General features: G+C 47.8%; 1 protein-coding gene across 1 annotated transcript in view; it reads left to right on the top strand.

The window, feature by feature from the left end:
• Nucleotides 1-19,219, top strand: part of LOC128915198 (rho GTPase-activating protein 20-like) — a 38,919-nt gene that overhangs the window by 2,192 nt on the left and 17,508 nt on the right. Inside the window, exon 2 of the mRNA XM_054215258.1 lies at nt 17,628-17,710. Within this exon, the coding sequence (XP_054071233.1) occupies nt 17,631-17,710 (80 nt within the window). The 5' untranslated portion in view covers nt 17,628-17,630. The remainder of the gene's footprint in view (nt 1-17,627; nt 17,711-19,219) is intronic.

Here is a 19,219-nt window from a genome sequence, read left to right as displayed (position 1 = left end):
GAAGTCTACTGGTTTAAAAAGATTTACATTTTCTGAGAGTCAGCTGCTTTAGGGAATCCCTGTCAAACACAATGCCCCACTTTGGATGGGTGCGTAACCTAATTTTGGATAGGTATCTCTAGTCATGGAGACATAATGATAGTCTCTGCCTCCCCTGGAGATTCTCGGTGGTGCTCAGGGAAGGTCTTTCCATCAACAGCACTGGACACGGTTCCGTTCTTGTGACTTGTCTTTAAGTGCTGCTGCACTTTAAGTTTTGGCTGAACCCACATGTAGATCGCTTAATGTGGCTCTGGTCTAGGTGAGCTTGGCATTCGCGGAAGGGACCATTTATGCTTCTTGGTGCTTCACCTTTGTTTGTTATAATTCAGCTAGGCTGGCCCCAGAAATGGGAATTGTGTGGCCTTGTCTTTGCAGAGGAGATAGCTCCAGGGGCTAGAACTCTTTTAGATTGTAACCAGGGGATGCGACTCGGGCATCTGTGTCGTCAGACTGGTTTTACTTCATAGGTACGGGAGATGTTGAGGAATGTACCATTGATATGGTTTCTCTTAATTAACCTTGAAGATGTAGTGGATGTTTGTTCTTCATGACTAGCCGTGGGGGATCTCTGATCCTTTCCTGCTTGTCATATGGAAGACTCTGATTTGTCGCTCTGATGCAGAGGTCCATCTTGTGGATCCTTTCCTGGTCCCTCGTGGACAGCATTACACCAGCACACCGTACTCTACCTTCCTGCCTGCCACAGGCTCACCACCCTCTGCTGTTTCACCTTCTGTCATGCCAGCACCCTCACTAACGCCCCCAGACTCCTGCATTTGCTCTGTTCACCTTCATCCACGTATTACTCACTCCTCCGCCCTTGCCAGGGCCACTGTCACAGTGAGTAGCCCCCCAGCAGATCCAAATACATGTTATTTCCGAAAAAGCCTACAGCAGCGCTCAGCCACTCCTGCTGTTTGTCCTGTGTCCCGCTTACAGCTGTGTACGGTCACACCTGTGTCGGACTGCACCCACCTCAAACGAACCCCCCCAGCAGCCCCCGGAGCACCAGCAGCACATCGCCCCTTTGGCAGCGCTGCTCGGGAGGCAAGCCCTGTCCTCTGGCTGGAAGCTGACGTGCAGAGGTCACCCAGAGGTGGTACTAAAGTATGGTCCCCATCTGAGCTGCATGGCTGGTCTCTCAGCTAAGGCAGGAGATCTGCCTTGCCAGCTCCCCACCTCTCCGTGTGCTTCTGCTTAGGGACCTGGCATCTCCTCAGGGTATTCTCTTTGTCTGGTCTGTGAAAGTCTCATCGACGTGAGTATTTGTGCCTAGTAGAACGAATAGCAAGTCTGCTTAACAGCACCTTCTCCGTTTCAGCCAGAGGTTGAGACTGTGGCAGTCACTGTGATTTTTTTAAAAAAAAAAAAAAAAAACCCCAACCAAAAAACAAGAAACCCCCCTTCTGTTCATGTTCCACTTCTCCACACTTCCTCCTGAGGGATCTCGGAGCTGTGGGAAAAAGGACTGGTGTGGGGACGTGCGCGCAGGGGATCAGCCCCTCTTTTCTTGTCCCCACGGCGCTGCCCTCCTCGTGTTCCACTGAGAGCAAATGGCAGGACAGATAAGGACATGGAAGTTTCCAAAACCTGGCACCCATAGTTAGCCCCTCTGAAAACAGGGCGGGTGGGGTCCAGCTTGTGGCATGTGAGAGAGAAACTGAAGCAAAACAGGATGTTTTTGTCATTTAAAACTTATTTGTCAGAATTGAAAGGCAAGGCTTGGTTTGGTTTGGTTTTGAAGTTGTCTGCTGCGTTTATTGGGAAATTCAGCAAGGAATGAGCTTTACGCGTGCGTGCGTGTGCAGATGTGTGTGCGCACGTGTGCTTGGGTAGGGAGAGCAAACGAAGAGGCTGGTATTCAGCCTCAGGACAATTTTCTACCTGAAAATTAATATAACCAATAGGGACCAAGTAACTAATGGAAAATATAAATTCCATCTATGTAGCTCTTCTGTGAATCTTGCTGGACAATTGCTTTCTGCTCTGAACACCTCGAAATTGGAAAGATTCTATCAAATTATGAAGTATTTATCAAAGACCTACCAAAAAGCTCATGACTGGAGGTACTAGTTTACACATCAACCTGTGTTAAACCCAAGTAATGGGAAATGAGGTATAAGGGACAGATCTGGGATAGTCTGTACCCCATAATGTGTCCTATATTTGGCCTGGTTTCAGCTGATGCAGTTTCCACACTAGTTCCTGTAGAGGTTACGGCAAAAGTTAAAAAGAAATACCGGGAGAAATGAAGGCGGGGAATAATATATGAATCAGAATAAGTGTTTTTAAATAGAATGCTTCTCGGAGTTTTCCACTGCCTATCCCTTCAGGCTGTGCCAGAAATAGAGGCTGAGAGAGGGACATCTCCGAAAAGCCCCGCGGCCGCCTGCTGTCCCCGCTGCTGTCGGGGGCTGGGTGCTTCCAGGAGAAGGTGGGACCTCTGTGGCGCAGTGCCTCCTTTCTGCCCCTCTGTCCTACAGGGCAAAAATGCCTCCCTGAGCCCAGCCTGTGCCCTTGCATGGGATATGAAGAATCATTATGCTGTCTAGCCTTTGTCTGATTCATTGGAGATGCTGTACCCACTCCTAACAGTGGAACAGGTTGCCCGGAGAGGGGGTGGAGGCCCCATCCCTGGAGACATTCAAGGCCAGGCTGGATGAGGCTCTGAGCAACCTGGTCTAGTTGAAGATGTCCCTGCTCCCTGCAGGGGGGTTGGCCTAGATGGCCTTTAAAGGTCCCTTCCAACCCAACACATTCTATGGTTCTATAAATCCCAGCCTCTGCAAAGCTCTGGCATTTTATCATTGACTTCAGAGGAACAAGACATTTTCTGCCGTAATCATTTCTTCTCCGTGGCTCATCTATGAGTTTCTGCAGTAGCTTGCAGCAGTTGCTCCTATAGAGTAATTATAACAGCCTCGTGTAAGGAACTTAATGTGAATAGTTTGATTCCACTGCTTATCTTTTTCCGCCTCTTGTGCCATCAAACAACTGGGACCTGTTCTCTAAGGCCACGTGACTCGAGTTGCATTGGTTCACAGCAAGAGCTTTTTTGCTATAAGAATGTGCATATTTGTTAGCCTCACTTGGCAAACTATCCCCTGGCCTCCAGGTTATTTGATCTCTGAGCTTTTCATCCTCCTTGATTAGCTTCTCTCCTTCCCTTTCTCAGTCCACCGGCAGCTCTTCAGGCCGTGTTTTCAGGCCCCTCCTTCACACCTCCTTTTTCGCGTGGGCTCAGCTCACATAATGCCGCTCCCGCCTGCCTTTCCGTTCTTCCCCTTTGCCCAGTTGCTCAGCCATATCTCTCTCTTGGCCTCTATCACTGTCCAACCCGTAATGTCTTCCTGCAACTCCAAAAACTGACAAAAAAAGTACAATTGTTTAAGCCAAAGTCTACTTTTATTTGCCCAGCTCGTGTAACTTTAGACTTTCAGCCCCACTGAAATTCATGATGTTTGGATCCTCATTTGAGGCTGGGACGCCTATTTTTCATTTCTGTCGAGTGCAAAATTCTGTGGGATTAAATCCTACAATTTAGCACCAACCTATTGTGAGTTTTGAGGAGGAGTTTGACAGTGAATGTTACTAATAAGTTTGTTACCCGTCCTGATGCTGATGGGCAGATGAGTAAGCAACAGAAAGAGGAAAATGCCTTTCATGGTGTGTGTGCTGGCAGAGGTGCTGCTGATTAACCCATTTTTCAGCCAGGCAGCTCTGAGAATGCCGTTTAACAACCCCAACTCTGTATAATGCCAACAGGATGCTTATAAGGCATGAAGGGATTAATCTTCAGCTCTAATGAAATCCAGATGCGCAGGGCTGCCTCTTTTCAAGGTCTTTTCCATGGCCAAGCTGCAAATAAAATGATTTAATCATGGTGAACAGATGAGAAACACCAGACTTGCAACATGCACTGGGTACTTAAACTCATGGGCGCCAAAGGCTGTTGGCAGTTACCTGGTGGAGAGGATGGGGACACCCACTGACCCCCTGCCTGCAACAGCGTCATTCGTAAGGTGGGAACGTGGCATCTCTCTTGGGGAGCACAATTCATGCACGTGTTCGCATTAGGGCTGGGGGAAGCTGGTGTGGAAACAAGCTTGCTTCTGTCCCTCGGAGGAAGCCAAGGCAGGTATAAGGGTGGTGAGTGGGGCTATGAAGATGATGAGGGGACTGGAACATCTCTCTTATGAAGAAAGGCTGAGGGACTTGGGACTTTTCAGTCTGGAAAAAAGACGGCTGAGGGGGGATCTTATCAATGCATATAAATACTTAAAGGGTGCGTGTCAGGAGGATGGGGCCAGGCTCTTTTCAGTGGTGCCCAGTGGCAGGACAAGAGGTAACGGGCACAAACTTGACCATAGGAAGTTCCACCTAAACTTGAGCAGGAACTTCTTTACTCTGAGGGTGGCAGAGCCCTGGCACAGGCTGCCCAGAGAGGTGGTGGGGTCTCCGTCTCTGGAGACATTCCAAACGCACCTGGAGGCGTTCCTGTGCCACCTGCTCTGGGTGACCCTGCTCTGGCCGGGGGTTGGACTGGATGATCTCCAGAGGTCCCTTCCAACCCCAGCCATTCTGTGATTCTGTGAGTGCCTGGTTGGTCTCTGTCAGGGGTGTGCTGGTGATGGACCACTAGCAACGTGGCAGCTTGCACTGGATGCGTGTCCAGGGAGAGGTGAGGATTCATACCACAGCATTCAAGTGGAGATGCGCTGTCTGCTCCATGGACCTGAAGCCTCATAAATTGTAGTTTACACTTTCTCTTCCTTGTGCAGTTTAGATCTTCCTATATCACACGTGGAGCATAGGTACTGTGCATTTCACGCACTGGTAGTTAATCCGGGCCCTAGCAGGGGCTGGACCAGGTTACTCAAGCTCAGAGGCCCTGCTTTGGAAAGGCTGAAGTAATCCTGTAGCTGGGCAAACCCAGCTGTCTATGAGTTTTTAATTTTTAATATGGCAGGAGGAGGAGTTTTGAACCAAGAGAGGGGAAGAGAAAGGGGTTATTTTAAAGACATGAAGGAATGTGTTACATTTTTCTGTTCCTCAGGTTTGGCTGCTTTGCAAGTTTTTTCACTTTGCCAAAGCTCAATTCAGTGAACTATTTATTTGCATTTTTAAAGAGCAAGCATGATTCTTAATTTACTTTGGCCTCAGTGATGAATTCTTACACTGTGGAACCTAGCAAGTTCTCTTCCAGTGTTATATATACATCCAACTTTACAACAGAAACTTCCACCCCCAAGTACCAGCTTGAATTAAATGGTTTAAAGGGCTTTATAAAAGTGGGCCCCCACTGATTTCCCACATGAGTCTTATCAATAGTCACCCTATAACTGTTTGATGCTACGCTCAGAATCAGAGCATGACGCAGCTTGATGCTAGAGACCATATATGTGTGCAGAGCTGTGTAGAGATTTTCTTTAGAGGTAGAGTACTGTGGCCAGAATTCCTTGTGAGAGATTCCTGGGGTTGCTTTCAGCATTGGTTCAAAGGAAGAAAAGGATAAGGAAAGAGTCCAGCTGTAAAGTTCTATCAAAACATATAGGGAGAATCTGTTGCAGTGGGTTTTCACCATGGGAATAAGCGTTGCAGGAAAATCCCAACAGCCGTTTCATCTAATCCATTGTCAGCGAATATTTCAAATTTACTCAGCCCTGGACATCAGAATTGCAATCAGAATTGGAACCAAAATGTTGGGACCTCCAAGAAAAGGTGAAGAACTTTTACGAAACAAGGTTTTTCTTTTCTCACCGCTTTTGGCCTCCTGTGCTTGTGCTAGAAGGGTGTTTCCTCTAGCTGTTCGTTTCTCGCCAGGCCAGAAGCATGAAGTACAGAAGTATTTCTAAAAGGACATCAGTATTAATTGATCTTTTCAGTTTCCATCGATTAGCTATTTGCTGTGCTGTGCTGGCTACAGAGAAGAGACTTGCATTTGTTTTACCCAAAGTTTTTCAAAGTCATACCAATGCAAAAAAGACTTTGTCCGAGTGCACCCTTCAGATGTTCAGAGCCTGGTCCTGTTGAAGGCGATGGCTAATAATCATCCTCAGCGGCAGTAAGCATTTTTCTTGCAGTGGTTTTTTGTTGTTGTTGTTGTCCCAGAATTCTTCACAGACACTCCTCTTCCTGCTGAACCTTCAGATTTGCAGAGAAAAGACCACCCATGGATGTTTTCAGCAGCAGTTGCCCATAACTTTCACAGATTCTGTCCACCAACACCGTATCAGTGGGCTGAGGCTTAGAAATAGCAGGATTTTTTTTATTCTTTTGTTCATCAGTTTTCACCTCTCTGTGCAGTACAGGATGCCGCAGTGAGGAAGCACGGAGCTCCAGGTGGGCACCCAAATGTTTGCAGAGGCACAGCTGATGAACGGGGCCTGTGGCCTTGTCTTCCTGCTTAAAGCTTTTGGGCCCCTTTTTAGGTACCTGTCCTGCTGTTTGAGGGTTTGGACCCTGGGCGGTGCTGTATCATGGGACCAAACCCTTGTGCTCGTCCCCAGGCACGGATGTCCCTGGTGGAGGACAGTGACATGTGGGCAATGCTGTGTTCAGGAGCCAGAAACACAAACCCAAGCCTTGACAAATTCCAAGTGTCCTGATCTGGGGTCCAGCCCAGTGTCATTTAAGAACATGGACCATTCCCTCAGCCGTTTAGAAAGACCCGCTTCAGTCAGGAAGACCTCTGGTGCTCCATGAGACAGCAGTCCCCTCCGTGTTTTGCAGGACATCCTCTCTCATTGCCATCCGCTGTCGGTGATGTCCCAGATTCCTGAGGAAGGCAGGCCCTGCAGGCACAAGTAATCCATGGGAGCAGGGAAAAAAAGTGTGATGGAACAGATTAATGTGAGTCAAACTAATCCCCAGCCACCTCCGAGTGGAAAACCCGCTCAGCCCTTTGGCAGCCGAGGATTGTTTCTCCCAGTCCCCCTTATATGGGACGTTTTAAAATAAACCAGCAGGGCTCCATTTCTTGGAAGGAAAAGGAAATGTTTCAAAGTGTGTCCTTGCAAACTGATTTACTGCCATCAGGCTCCGCATATTTTAAGAAATGTTTGAGTTTGGTTGGAGCCGCGTTTTAGCAGTGAGGGAGAGGGAAGCAATTAGTGAAAAAACACGGGAAGATGAACTTGTGTAAAATGGCTCAGATAAATATTTACACACGAGTTTCTTAGCTCTGAGTTCACATTTAAACCCTGCCCTGTATCTCTGAAGGGACTCACATCCACAAATAAAATACTGGGCTGTGGCCACCCAACGCTATTTTACACTTCCTCCTCTGATTAACTAGGCTAATTATGGCTCTTAAGGAATTAGAAGGGCTAAAGTGGTGGCAGAAGAGTTATAGATTCTCCCTAGCGTTTGCAAGGAAATGTTAATGCTTTACCATATGCCTGTGCTGGCAAAATTCACCCCAAAGAGCTCATAAAACAGCTGCACATTTTTTCCTCCCTTCTGGGCACTGAATTTTCTCAAAGTGGTGCGAAGTATTAAAATATAAATGGACAGACACACATGTCCTTACCTGACATGAAGGAATGTGGAAGAATGAGGCTGGATGGACTGGAAGAGGGTTACATTGGCCAGAGAATGGAATGGACTGTCGGAGTCTCAGGAGGTGTAGGGCAGTTAGTGTGGTGTTAATTGGGCTGCATGAGCAGTTAATACGGCTCCGTATTTGTGGGTTGAGTAATCCGTGTTGTGGAAAAGCTTCTTGTAGCCCCAGTGATGGCAAAGGGACCTGTTTCTTCGGGCAGGTACGTAATAGCAAATGTTTAGGTATCTGAAATTCCTGATGCTATTCCATGAGATTGGATCTGCTCTGATTCTGTCTGTTCACAGATGTTGTTGTTCCATGCTTTTGGATAAGCTCCCGGGGCAAGAATTGTGTCTTGTTTTCACAATGAAAATGTCACAATAATGACTCGGGGGGGAATATACCTTATGATTTGAGGAATCATAGAATGAGTTGGGTTGGAAGGGACCTTTAAAGGCCACCTAGTGCAACCCCCCTGCAGGGAGCAGGGACATCTTCAACTAGACCAGGTTGCTCAGAGCCTCATCCAGCCTGGCCTTGAATGTCTCCAGGGATGGGGCCTCCACCACCTCTCTGGGCAACCTGTTCCAGTGTCTCACCACCCTCAGTGTAAAGAACTTCTTCCTGATGTCTGATCTAAACCTGCCCTGCTCTAGTTTAAAGCCATTGCCCCTCGTCCTATCGCTACATGCCCTTGCAAACAGCCCCTCCCCAGCTTTCTTATAGGCCCCCTTCAGGTACTGGAAGGGGCTATAAGGTCTCCCCGGAGCCTTCTCTTCCCCAAGGAGAAGGGCACCTAGCTTAGCCCCTCTCAGAATGAAGACCTAACTTCCAAGCCTAGCTCTGCCACTACTTTTCTGCATTGCTGTGGGCATGTTACTTAGATCTTCATTCTGAGCCTCAGTTTCTCCATTTTCTGAGCAGTCACTTTGAAGCTGGGGTAGAGATGTATGGGACAAGAGTAAGGAAGGGCTTGTTTGAATGATGACTGTAACGTGTTTTAGAGACCATCAGCTGGAAAATGTCGTGGTTAAGCACAGTAGTTGTGTACAGGGAAAAGCAGAAAGTCATTTTGCTAAGGCCACCACTGTCTTGGAAACAGGCTGTGTCAGTCCTCTGGCAGCTAATCATGGTCATAGAGTCATAGAATGGTTCAGGTGGGAAGGGACCTTAAAGATCATCTAGATCCAAGCCCCTACCATGGGCAGGGACACCTCCCACTAGACCAGGTTGCTCAAAGCCCTGTCCAACCTGGCCTCCAGGGGTGGGGCATCCGCAACTTGTCTGGTCCTGACAGAGCTCCTCAGCTGAGGGGGAAGGTTTGGGTCTGCTGCCTTGCAGACCAAGGCAGAGGCTCCAGCTGGCCAGGTAATGACCCATTTAACGCAGTTCCACCTCAAACAGTTCCCTAGCGGTAAAGTTGCTACAGGAAACATTCCGAATTGCGCAGGAAAAGCAACACGTTCAGCCCTCCAACCTGAGATTTCATGTGACTTCTGGCAAAGCCAGCCCCTGCAGTGCTTATACTCATGGTCTTCTTATGCACTCCGACTTGGGGGAAACTAAGCAAGGGACAGACGTGGGAGATGCCTTAGGAAACCGGCTCCCCCTTCCTCTAGTCAGTGCTTTCAAGAATGTTTTCACCTCCTGAGTGTCTCACTCCGTCTCCGTCTGCAGGCTCACTCGCTGGGTTACATGCCTCACAGCACGTGGCACGGGCACTTGCCAGCGCGTCTGCTCACATCGGGCCTGTTTTCTAGAGTCAATAGGCACTCTGCACTTCTAGAGATTAAATTTTTAGGTATAGCTTGATTTCTGGATGTCTTCTAAAGACATTGAATGCTTGAACAACTCTGTTACTTAGCAGAGCTTTCAAACTAGTGCTCCACGAGGTTAGTTGTTCTTGTTACTCTAGTAGCAGAGACACAAGGCTCTTAACACTGAAATAATTCGTTGTATACGTATTTCATGCTACAATCCCAGCTAGATTCATTATGTTGCTATACAAGCAGTATATAAAACTTGTTCTGAGAGTTCAGTGACCTTGGCCTGGCTCTTTCCCTACATTACACGAGTGCAAAGCTACTGACTGTAGTGGGTCAACATTGGTTTACCTTAGCTGAGGATCTGGTTGTCTTTGCTGGACTCTGCTCAGTCCTAGCAGTACTCAGCAAGGTTTGTGACAGCCCCTGGTCCTCCCATCTCCCCTTCCCATCCATACGTGCCCCTGGAACCTTCCTCACTGCAAGTGTCGGAGCAGGGGTTTGCAGCCCACCACTCAAGGCCAGGTTCCCCTGGGAGTGTTGGTGGCGTTACCTTGGTGCTGGGTGGCCAGGGCAGCGGGGAACGCAGGGGACGTCTCGGACTGGGGGTCCCACGGGAAGCAGCTGCTCCTCTCAGAAGCTGGTTCATACAGAGCAAGTTTTTTGGAGTGCCCGCTCCATTTTGCAGCCTTCTCCCTGTCAGGTCATGCTGGCCTGCCCACTTGGCAGTGCGCTGGAAGGAAGCTGGTTAACAATGCCTAGTCATGATCACCATCACGACAACACATCTCTACTATATATAGCATCTTTTCCTGGCTGGGAACTGGGCGAAGATGGAGAAACCAGCGCAGGAACCAAGTCACAGTCCAGGCTTTTGTCTTGGTCCTAGAACTCAAAACACCTTTTAAGGGACACTTGGAAGAGAACTGGAGAGGTTTTTATCTTATTCTGGGTGGCAAGCTGGGCAGGGAATCAAGGCTGAGAAGAAAACAAGTTGTATTCCAAGGAGCTGGTGGCATGATGGAGGAGTGAGTGTAGCTTTTCAAGCCTTTATCATCCAAGATCAGGCCGGCAGAGAGCGGCACAGCCCATCCGGACGAGGTGCAGGGCAGGTGTAAGCTGTCCCCTTACAGGGCAGCCTCCCAGTAAGGTGACACTGGGTGCCCTGCAATGGATTTCCCCATCGGAATGACTGCAAGACAGCTTTTGGAGCCCCCACTAAAACTGCTTCTGGACGTGGGGGTCACGTTCCAGTTTGTACAGCTTCTCGAGTGGCAGATAAAGTCTGGGAGCAAAAAGAGAAGGAGACAGCAGCCATGCAAATGTGCTTTTCCCTAAACTCATTTTAGGGGTAAATCAGCATAAAATGGCCAGCCCAGTTATTTTCGGGTTGTAGAACCCAATGCCCGATTTCCTTCTATGCAGTGAACAATTTCCCCTTCTCTTTCTCTGTCTCTCTGTAACTGGGTTTTCTAACTAGAAATGCAACTGCGGTGTTACACAGGCGCTTTGTAAGCGCGTCCTGTGCTCACATAAACAAGAGACGTAACAGAGCAGGAGGCACAAGCGTCTCACATTATCTCATTAAGATACTTCTGTCGGAATGCCGCCGCTAACATAAACTCTAATCATTGGATGGAAGAGCAGCAGCAGTTGTTTTCACATGGATGGATCCAAGCCCAAGCAACCCGTTAATTGTTTCTGTGCTCTTAACTGTATTCTTAAGTATTTTTTGAATGTTGCCTGAGAGCTAAATAACCATGTGCTACATTTATGCGGTATTTTTTGCTCTTTTTCAGTAGACCACTGAAAAATATGCCGTTAGTGGGTTCGGTTGATTGATAGCAGCGATCAGCTATGTGCTCTGACACAACATACCGATGCTGTGATGAGAGTATTTGTAGGAAGAGAGCATTTCACAAGATTCATCCAAGAATGAGAATAATATTGGTGGTATTGGCTCTGAACAATCTGTGATGCTATAAAATAATCTAAGATGTTGTGGCCCATGTTTTACTCCCTCTGACTGTGCCTTTAGCAATAGAGGCCTCCCTGAGTGATCTTATTGTCCCAAAGCGGGGTTGTTTGCCTGTTGTGCCTTTTACCTTTTAAAGCACGTCGTTCTGAATGTCAGCATGGAATTGACTCAAAGTCCACGTTTATAAAAATATGTAGTTTGGGATTTTTTTTGAAGAGTATATGATACGCTTCTACCATCACAGCTAGGAAATGGACTGTTTGTCTAGCGTGGGGTGAATGACACTGACAGCCACATGTTCCGCATATAAGAGTAACAGAACCGGGCAGCGAGGAGCACTGGGAGGAGCGCATTTTCCTTGGAAGTGTGAGCTGGGTGCCGGCAGCCACAGTAGTGACATGTTGGTAGGGTCCCTCCATTCAGTAGCACGCAAAGAACTCATGGTGAAGCACCGGTATGCTGAGAATAGGGGCAGCCCTGAATTAACCCTCTCCCTATATTTGATCTTAATGCTTTGAACCCCCACCCTGGGTACGGGGAAACCAGGCCAGTGTCAGGTCTGAAGCGTGAAGTTGATCTCATTTCCATAGGATGGTTTGTAATAAAATGCAGCTTCAAACCTCTTTAAATCCTGCTTGTGATGGCAACGAAGTCGGTGCAGGGCCTTGTTAAATGACCACGTAGAAGGGATCAGAAGGGGAAATGCTCAAGTTCAATTCTTGAGCCAGACTTCTCCTTCACAACACATTAGACACTGATGGGTGAATGTCCCAGATCTGGAGTCATTTTTAGACGATGTCCATCTCTATCTAGCAAGGGACAACATTAATAAAATCAGGGCACAATTCTCCCCTCGTCAAAAGGCGATGGAGGCTATCATCCTTGCCTCAGCGCAGGGCGTATGGGGTGGCGACAGGCTAGTTGACTGAGCTTCCTTGCTGTGTGTTCCGTCCTCATGAAGGACACTTCCACTACGGACTGCAGGGCGGTATGGATGCACCAGCCTAGTTTTAAACGTGCTAGCTAGCCCCATTTCTTGGCAGAGGCTCTGCAGAGCTTCGTCCTGCTATTTCTACACTGCTACTGGTTTTCAGGCTGGCTTTTCCGTCTCTCTGTCAGTGACGATATACCGATGGCCAAAGCAGAGCTACCCAGGACCGTTCTTGTAGTGTATTTTTTTCTCCGGGAAAATACAGATTAATTGAAAACAAACATTTTATCAAAACACACTGCTTTGGAAGAGCAAAATGAAGGGAGGGGGGCTCTGAAGGAACTCTTCCTGACGCACAGGATCTTAAAGCTTCCTGCCAGGCAAGTTTCCATTGGAAAATGCCCTCGATTCATGCCGGTTTATCCATCCAGCCCCATGGTCTGCAGCTTTGCAGCAGCCCTATCATATGGATTAACCCAGAAACTCGAAGTCCTGTAGATCTGTCACATCTCACTGTGCAGGTGGTCCTGCATCCAGGTGGCCCTGGCCTTGCAGGTGGCCAAGCCAACCAGCTCCTTGGCTGTGTTTGCCTCCCGCATTTGGTCTGGAAGCATCAGTGTCTCTGGTCCGTAACCTACAGTCTTTCATAGCCTTGGCAGCTCGTGAGTGACAGAGACGTGTTTCCCTGCTGCATGGCGCTGATGGACGGAGATGAGTCTGACCAGGCAGTGGCAGAGTGCACAAGTCTTGTCAACTTGCAGCAGATGCTAGGGTCAAAGAAAGCCCGTGGTGTTTTTGAAAACACAGTGTATTGATGGTTCTGAAGGAGAAAAATTGCACTATTAAAATTTTTATTTTAATTCCTGGATGTGAACTAAACCAAATAGCAGCATTCCAGTGCCACAGACACTGGAAGCTTTCACCAGCTATTGACAGAAGGAAAACCCACCCTGTTCTAAGCAGGTGTCGTTATTTTTCAGCTCCATCCCACCTTAACTATCTGAAGAATAACATTCAAGTGCAGAGGTCACTGGGGGGGGGGGGAAACCCGCTCACGCTAGCCAGCTGAGCCGATAGTGTAGGCCATACATGGGTTTGGAATGAGGGGCATTAGACTCACAACCTCCCCTGTGCCAAGACATACACAGCTAAAATTGGCAGCTCGGAGATGAGTAATGCACAAACACGGTCCAGAGCGTTGCAAGTGTTCAAGCACTTTCAGAGTATGTTGGATAAACGAGTATCTGTTTCCATGGCATCAAAACAGCAGAGAGCTTACGCCGGCCGGGTCCCTTTGGCGGTTCTCTGATTCCAGTGCCTGGTTAATGTGAGCAGAGCTGACTTCCAGCAAAAGCATTCCCTGGCTCTAACATGGAGGAGCCAAGTCCCCCCTTCATCTAAAAGCAACGCTCGTGGGGAAAGGCTGCCTGATGCTGCCGGGCCTGGGCAAGCCGCAGGCTGTGGACCACCAGCCGCCCCCTCCAGGCACTGCCAGCTCTGCCTAAGGGCAGCTGTTGGGCAGGTTGTGGCCACACCAGAGAGCTCCTGTGTGAGCCAGAGGCCTTGTGGTGCCTCTGTGCCATGAGGTGCCTTGTGCTAATTTCTTCTGTGCCATGAGATGGGAGAGTTTTTTGCAAGAAAGCCATAAAACTGTAGACCTTAGAAACATGCAGGATTCAGAGCACGTTTTACACGGCACTGGAAGAACATTCAAGATGTTAGAACACTCTGTCCTTGTGCAGCAGCCTCTTCAGGAAACATTATTTACACGGGCTAGCCCATATAATCCAAAATTCTTTAAAATGGGGTTGACAGCTAGGTTCTCCCAAGCAGGGAAGGATGACATGAGCAACTGCTTTACCTTGCATGGCTACTGAAACCAAAGGCAGATCAATTTATTATTCCTCTATTAAATACGCAAATCAAGTAAGTTAACTGTGAAATTATGCCAATTAGTTGTGTCCCATTCCCTCAGTATGATGCCAGGCGTGTGATTTTGTAGCCATTATCTCAGTGATGTCCTGCCAAGGATAATTGACTGGCTAAGGTCAAAGGGACTTCGGCTGAGGGCTTGGAAGGCAATTTTCTGGCTTTTTTAGGGTCTATGTGGGATCAGGCAACTGGTGATCTCAGCATTTTATTTGGAGATAGCAAGTATGGCGAATACCTTGTGTCCTGTAGTCACAGCATTTCACTGGAAACCCAAAGTTCTGTCTTTTTGAGACTTCCACGGGTAGTACAGCGCCTGCTGGAAGTGGTGGTAGCGAACAGGTCCTTAGGCTCATCTGGGGAAGTGCAACATGTGGGCAAAGATAAGGCTTCTTGGAAGGCATTGCTGCCACCATTCAGATACAATGTGAAACTATTCCTAATGGTCAGGAGAAGAAATCGATCAGTACTGACTCTCTAATATCTCCCTTGAAGTTTATTCTGAGTAAAATGTCCTCCTACACTACACTCACCTCATGTATGTTATTCATACTCCTTACCACGTTGTATCACAGAGGAGACTAGTTTTGGGGTGGCCAAAATTATTTACCTCCAGAAAGGTTATTATGTACTATAGGTTTCTGCAGCATAGAATCATAAAATGGTTCGCGTTGGAAGGGACTTTGAAGATCATCCAGTGCCACCCCCTGCCCTGGGCAGGGACACCTCCCACCAGACCAGGTTGCTCAGAGCCCCGTCCAACCTGGCCTTGAACCCCTCCAGGGATGGGGCAGCCACAGCTTCTCTGGGCAACCTGGGCCAGGGGCTCACCACGCTCACAGCAAAGAATTTCTTCCTGAGATCTAATCTAAATCTCCCCTCTTTCAGTTTAAAACCATTACCCCTTGTCTATTGCTACGGTCCCTCATAAAGAGTCCCTCCCCATCTCTCCTACAGGCCCCCTTTAGGTTCTGGCAGGGGCTCTAAGGTCTCCCTGGAGCCTTCTCTTCTCCAGGCTGAACAGCCCCAACTCTCTCAGCCTGTCCTCACAGCCGAGGGGCTCCAGCCCTCTTGAGCATCTTTGTGGCCCTCTGCTGGACCCACTCCAACATGTCCATGTCCTTCTTGTGCTGAGGGTTCCAGAGCTGGACACAGCACTGCAGGTGGGGTCTCAGGAGAGTGGAGTAGAAGGGCAGAATCCCCTCCCTCGCCCTGCTGCCCACACTGCTTTTGATGCACACTAGAAGATGCTATCTATTAGAAGATACTATCGGGTTTTATTACAGTGCCGTTCAAGATGTTACTACAATGCCTCTGGCACAAGGACGCATCCGATGGCCCTGCGTGCCTGCGGTATTCATTTAAGTGACCTTTGCAGCTGACAGCCTGCCGGGGTTTTCCACCAGGCAACCGCACCCAGCCTTTCTTCCTGCCCTCAGATACTGCATGACTGATGCTTTGCTGTACTATGTTTTGTAGGAACATTTTATCCTATTAAGGCACCTCTGAAAGCCAGATGTTCCGTTTTAGCAGGGACTCTTTTTTTAAAACAAACTTTTTTGGAGCTGATGTTATTTTTATTTAGTTTTCTCTGTGAAACTTCCGAAGACAGATCTTTTCTGGGTAAGGTCATATTGGGGAATGAAGGAGAATTGCCGTCCATCTGTGACTGTCTACATATATACACGTACACAAGGAATCTACTTAGAGAGCACTACTGAGGTTGCAAAGCTGAATATTCATATTTTAGGAAATTGCTTTATTAACTTGTGCTTGCAGTCGCACTCCAACTTTGAGTTACATGATCATACGTTGGTTTTTCACAAGGCTGTCTGTGCTTTGGAGGGCTCTGCTGGGCCTGATCAGGCAATGAATCGGGAGTCTGTTGTAGAAAGCTCTTCCCCGTAGAATTCCCTGATCTTTTGTCACAGAAGCCAAAAGGTCTATTGGAAACAAAATGGGACATGAGGAGGAGCGCGCCTTGCCTGGCAGCTGGACTCCACGCCAGCCTCTGCCACAGATTTCCTTTCTGAAGTGTGGCGAATCACGTCCACCAACTTTTGAAGTGGTCACTGCTGCCCTGTTCTTAGTTTCTGGGATTCCTCACAAATCGCTGGAGACAGACTTATAGCCGTGCTGAGCCCCTGTGGCTCCCACGAGAGTGAGCAGGAGCAGAGCTTCAAACCAAAGCCCTCAGCCAACCTTTCCGTCTGCTCCGAAAAATCGTGTCCAATGTGTTGAACACCAGGCATCCAAATTCACTGTAATCGCTTTGTTCTTGGCCTTTCCATCAGTGAAATGAGGACAATCCGTTCCTCTAACATCATAAGAATGTCATGTTAATGTGGCTATAAGGTACTGAGCTGTAACAGCGTTGTGTACTCAGAGGTGGGTCTGATGAGCTCACGTGCAATGGATATTTCTGCATTCAGCACAGAGTTTGAAAAGTATATGGTTGATAAAAGGGACACGCTTTCTCCATAGGACCTCTCCTCAACCAGCAATCCTGGTTTCTTTTATTCTTAGGATATTCCTTATTTTGCTACATTCAGAAGTCAAAAGATCAATAATTCTCAGCATACTCTGAACTTCCCAGTACTTAAAGCTTTAGTACAGGCAAATGCTGAAATTAGAAATGAGCCGTGGGACAGATTTTCCCATGCTTAGTAAGCAAGAACCATTGATGTAAGGATTTCTCTCCTGGGCTAAAATGTGTCATCTTTCTCCGGCACAAAATTCATTTGGCAAATAGAAGCCAAGATATACATCTTCGCGTGTATATGTTGACTTGGGTGGTTATCATGTCTAACTCACAAGTCTCACCATTACAGCCACATCATTTCTGTGTTATATGAGACTTGGTGGCTGCGGCTGTTAAAAAAGCTACAAGTGTCTTGAGGTTACGCTACCTGGAGAGGGGCCTGATAACAGTCTATTTGCTGAATCTGCAAATCATGGAAAATGAAGACAGAGAAAAATCTACTGAGTAACCTCATCCATTCCTTCAGCCCATAAAATGTGTCTCCCTTGCAGTATTATATCCTCTTCATAGCTTTGTCCAGTCCAGTTTTAAATTGGATTTCTATACCTTTCCTTAACAAACTATTCCATGGCACGCGTGTTAGGAAGTTTTTCCTGACCTTCAGCCTGTGTTTTTTGTTTGTCTGCTTAATTTCATGTCATTACTTTGAATTTTGGCTGTGAAAACTGGAAGCATTTCAAGTTAGGAAGGTTTTAAGTGTCCCACGTAAATGTGAGAGTTGACAAGTGCTTTAATGATAAGGAAGGGGGAGGGAGGTGTCTGAAAGCGCAGATCATGGCTCTCAGTGCTGAGGTTTCACGAGTGTTAACTAGATAAAAAGAGGAGTTGTTGTAGACTGCAATGAGCAGATCTGCTTCCAAGGTGGCCAGACTAAACTGTAATGTCTTTTTGTCTTGCAGAAGATGAAGCCCATAGTCCAAAGAAGACGATCTACCCCTTCTGCCATCACTAAAGCTCTCGGCAAGTCAAAGTACCATTCCAGGTAGAGGAAATAATACCTTTCTGAGTCCTTTTTCCACCTTTCTGCCTATACAGATTGAAATCAAATGGGTTTTCAAATTCATTTAATGGTGTCGAGGGCAATTTGTTTGTAGACAGATACGGAAGAGTTTCTTTTTTACTGGAATGGCATCGTGCTCAGCAATAAAAGCTGAGGGAAAGGAGGAGGATGGGACGACATTAACGTTATGGCATTTGTCTTCCCAAGTAACTGCTACATGCGCTGAGGCCCTGCTTCCCAGGCAGAGGCTGGACATCTGCCCACCGATGGGAAGTAGTGCAGGAATTTTCCTCTTTTTTTCCCATCTTGTTTTCTCCCCCCGTCCTGCTGGGAGGGAATGAGAGCGCGGCTGGGTGGGGGTCTGGGAGCCAGCTCCGGTCAACCCACCAGGCAAGGCTAACTGGTTATTTTCAATGCAGATAATATTAGGTCTAGATATTTGATGCCTCTTATATCCAAGCAGAAATACACCCGGACAGTATTGCCCAGGGAGATCGGTGTGGTCCCACCAGGAGGGAGCAGTGAGTCCCAGCTCACAGACGCAAAGTCCAGGGGACTTTTTTCCTGAGGAGCAGTGACTGGGTCGCTCATCACCGCACACACACTGTCATGGTGCTGGGAGGCCATATCTCCTGAAGCAATAAGAGATTTTCCTTAAATCTATATATATAATAATCCTTAAATATATATATATATATTTTTCCTTAAATATATGTATTTTTTTATATATATATTTCCTTAAAAAAAAATATATATATATATTTATGTGTGTTCCCCCCTGGGGACTCACTGCCAGCGACCTCTCTGCTCCGTCTGCTGGACCACCGGTGGGATGGCTGGCCCCGAGATTTGGCCGTATCTCAGATGCAGGGTGTTTGAGGGGGCTGGGAGCTGCATTTTGGAGGATGGAGGGAACACTGGGAAACCTGCCCACGCCCCGCCAGCACTCTGTGGGGTGGCATCAGCTCGGGATGTGTGGCGGGAGAGCCACCGGATCTGGCCATCCTCCAGGAGAGTCATGTCCCTGTCTGAGGACGGCAGCTTTTCCCTTCCTATCAGCTTTTGTGGTGAAAAGCTCCCCCTCTTGGCTGCGACTCCGGAGCCATCCAGTGCTCTGATGGTGCTTTGCTCCTGCCAGTGTACAGCACCAGGAGTGTCCGCAGATAGTCAGGTACAAACACGCCAGACACGCAAATCTTCCGCTGATGTACCAAGTGCTAAGCAGGAGCCGAGCTCCTTGGTCCTTCAGTGGGACCTGAGCGCTCTTCAACATCGTCCCCCCTCCCTCCTGCAGCACCGGGTAACTGCTAGGCACAGATAAGGGTATGCCACGCTCCCTTCTGCCTTGCTCTGGTAGCGATCTTATAAATAACATTTCCTGAGGGATTTGGTTAGTTGGATGATTTTTTTTTTTTCTATGTAAGAAAGAGATGATAAAGCTGAACTGAGTTGATCCGGACCAGCCCTCCTGAGGAATACCCCTTATATTAC

The sequence above is a fragment of the Rissa tridactyla genome, chromosome 9, assembly GCF_028500815.1.
Source record: "Rissa tridactyla isolate bRisTri1 chromosome 9, bRisTri1.patW.cur.20221130, whole genome shotgun sequence".
Classification (NCBI taxonomy): domain Eukaryota; kingdom Metazoa; phylum Chordata; class Aves; order Charadriiformes; family Laridae; genus Rissa; species Rissa tridactyla.
This window is presented reverse-complemented; position numbering and strand designations above follow the sequence as displayed.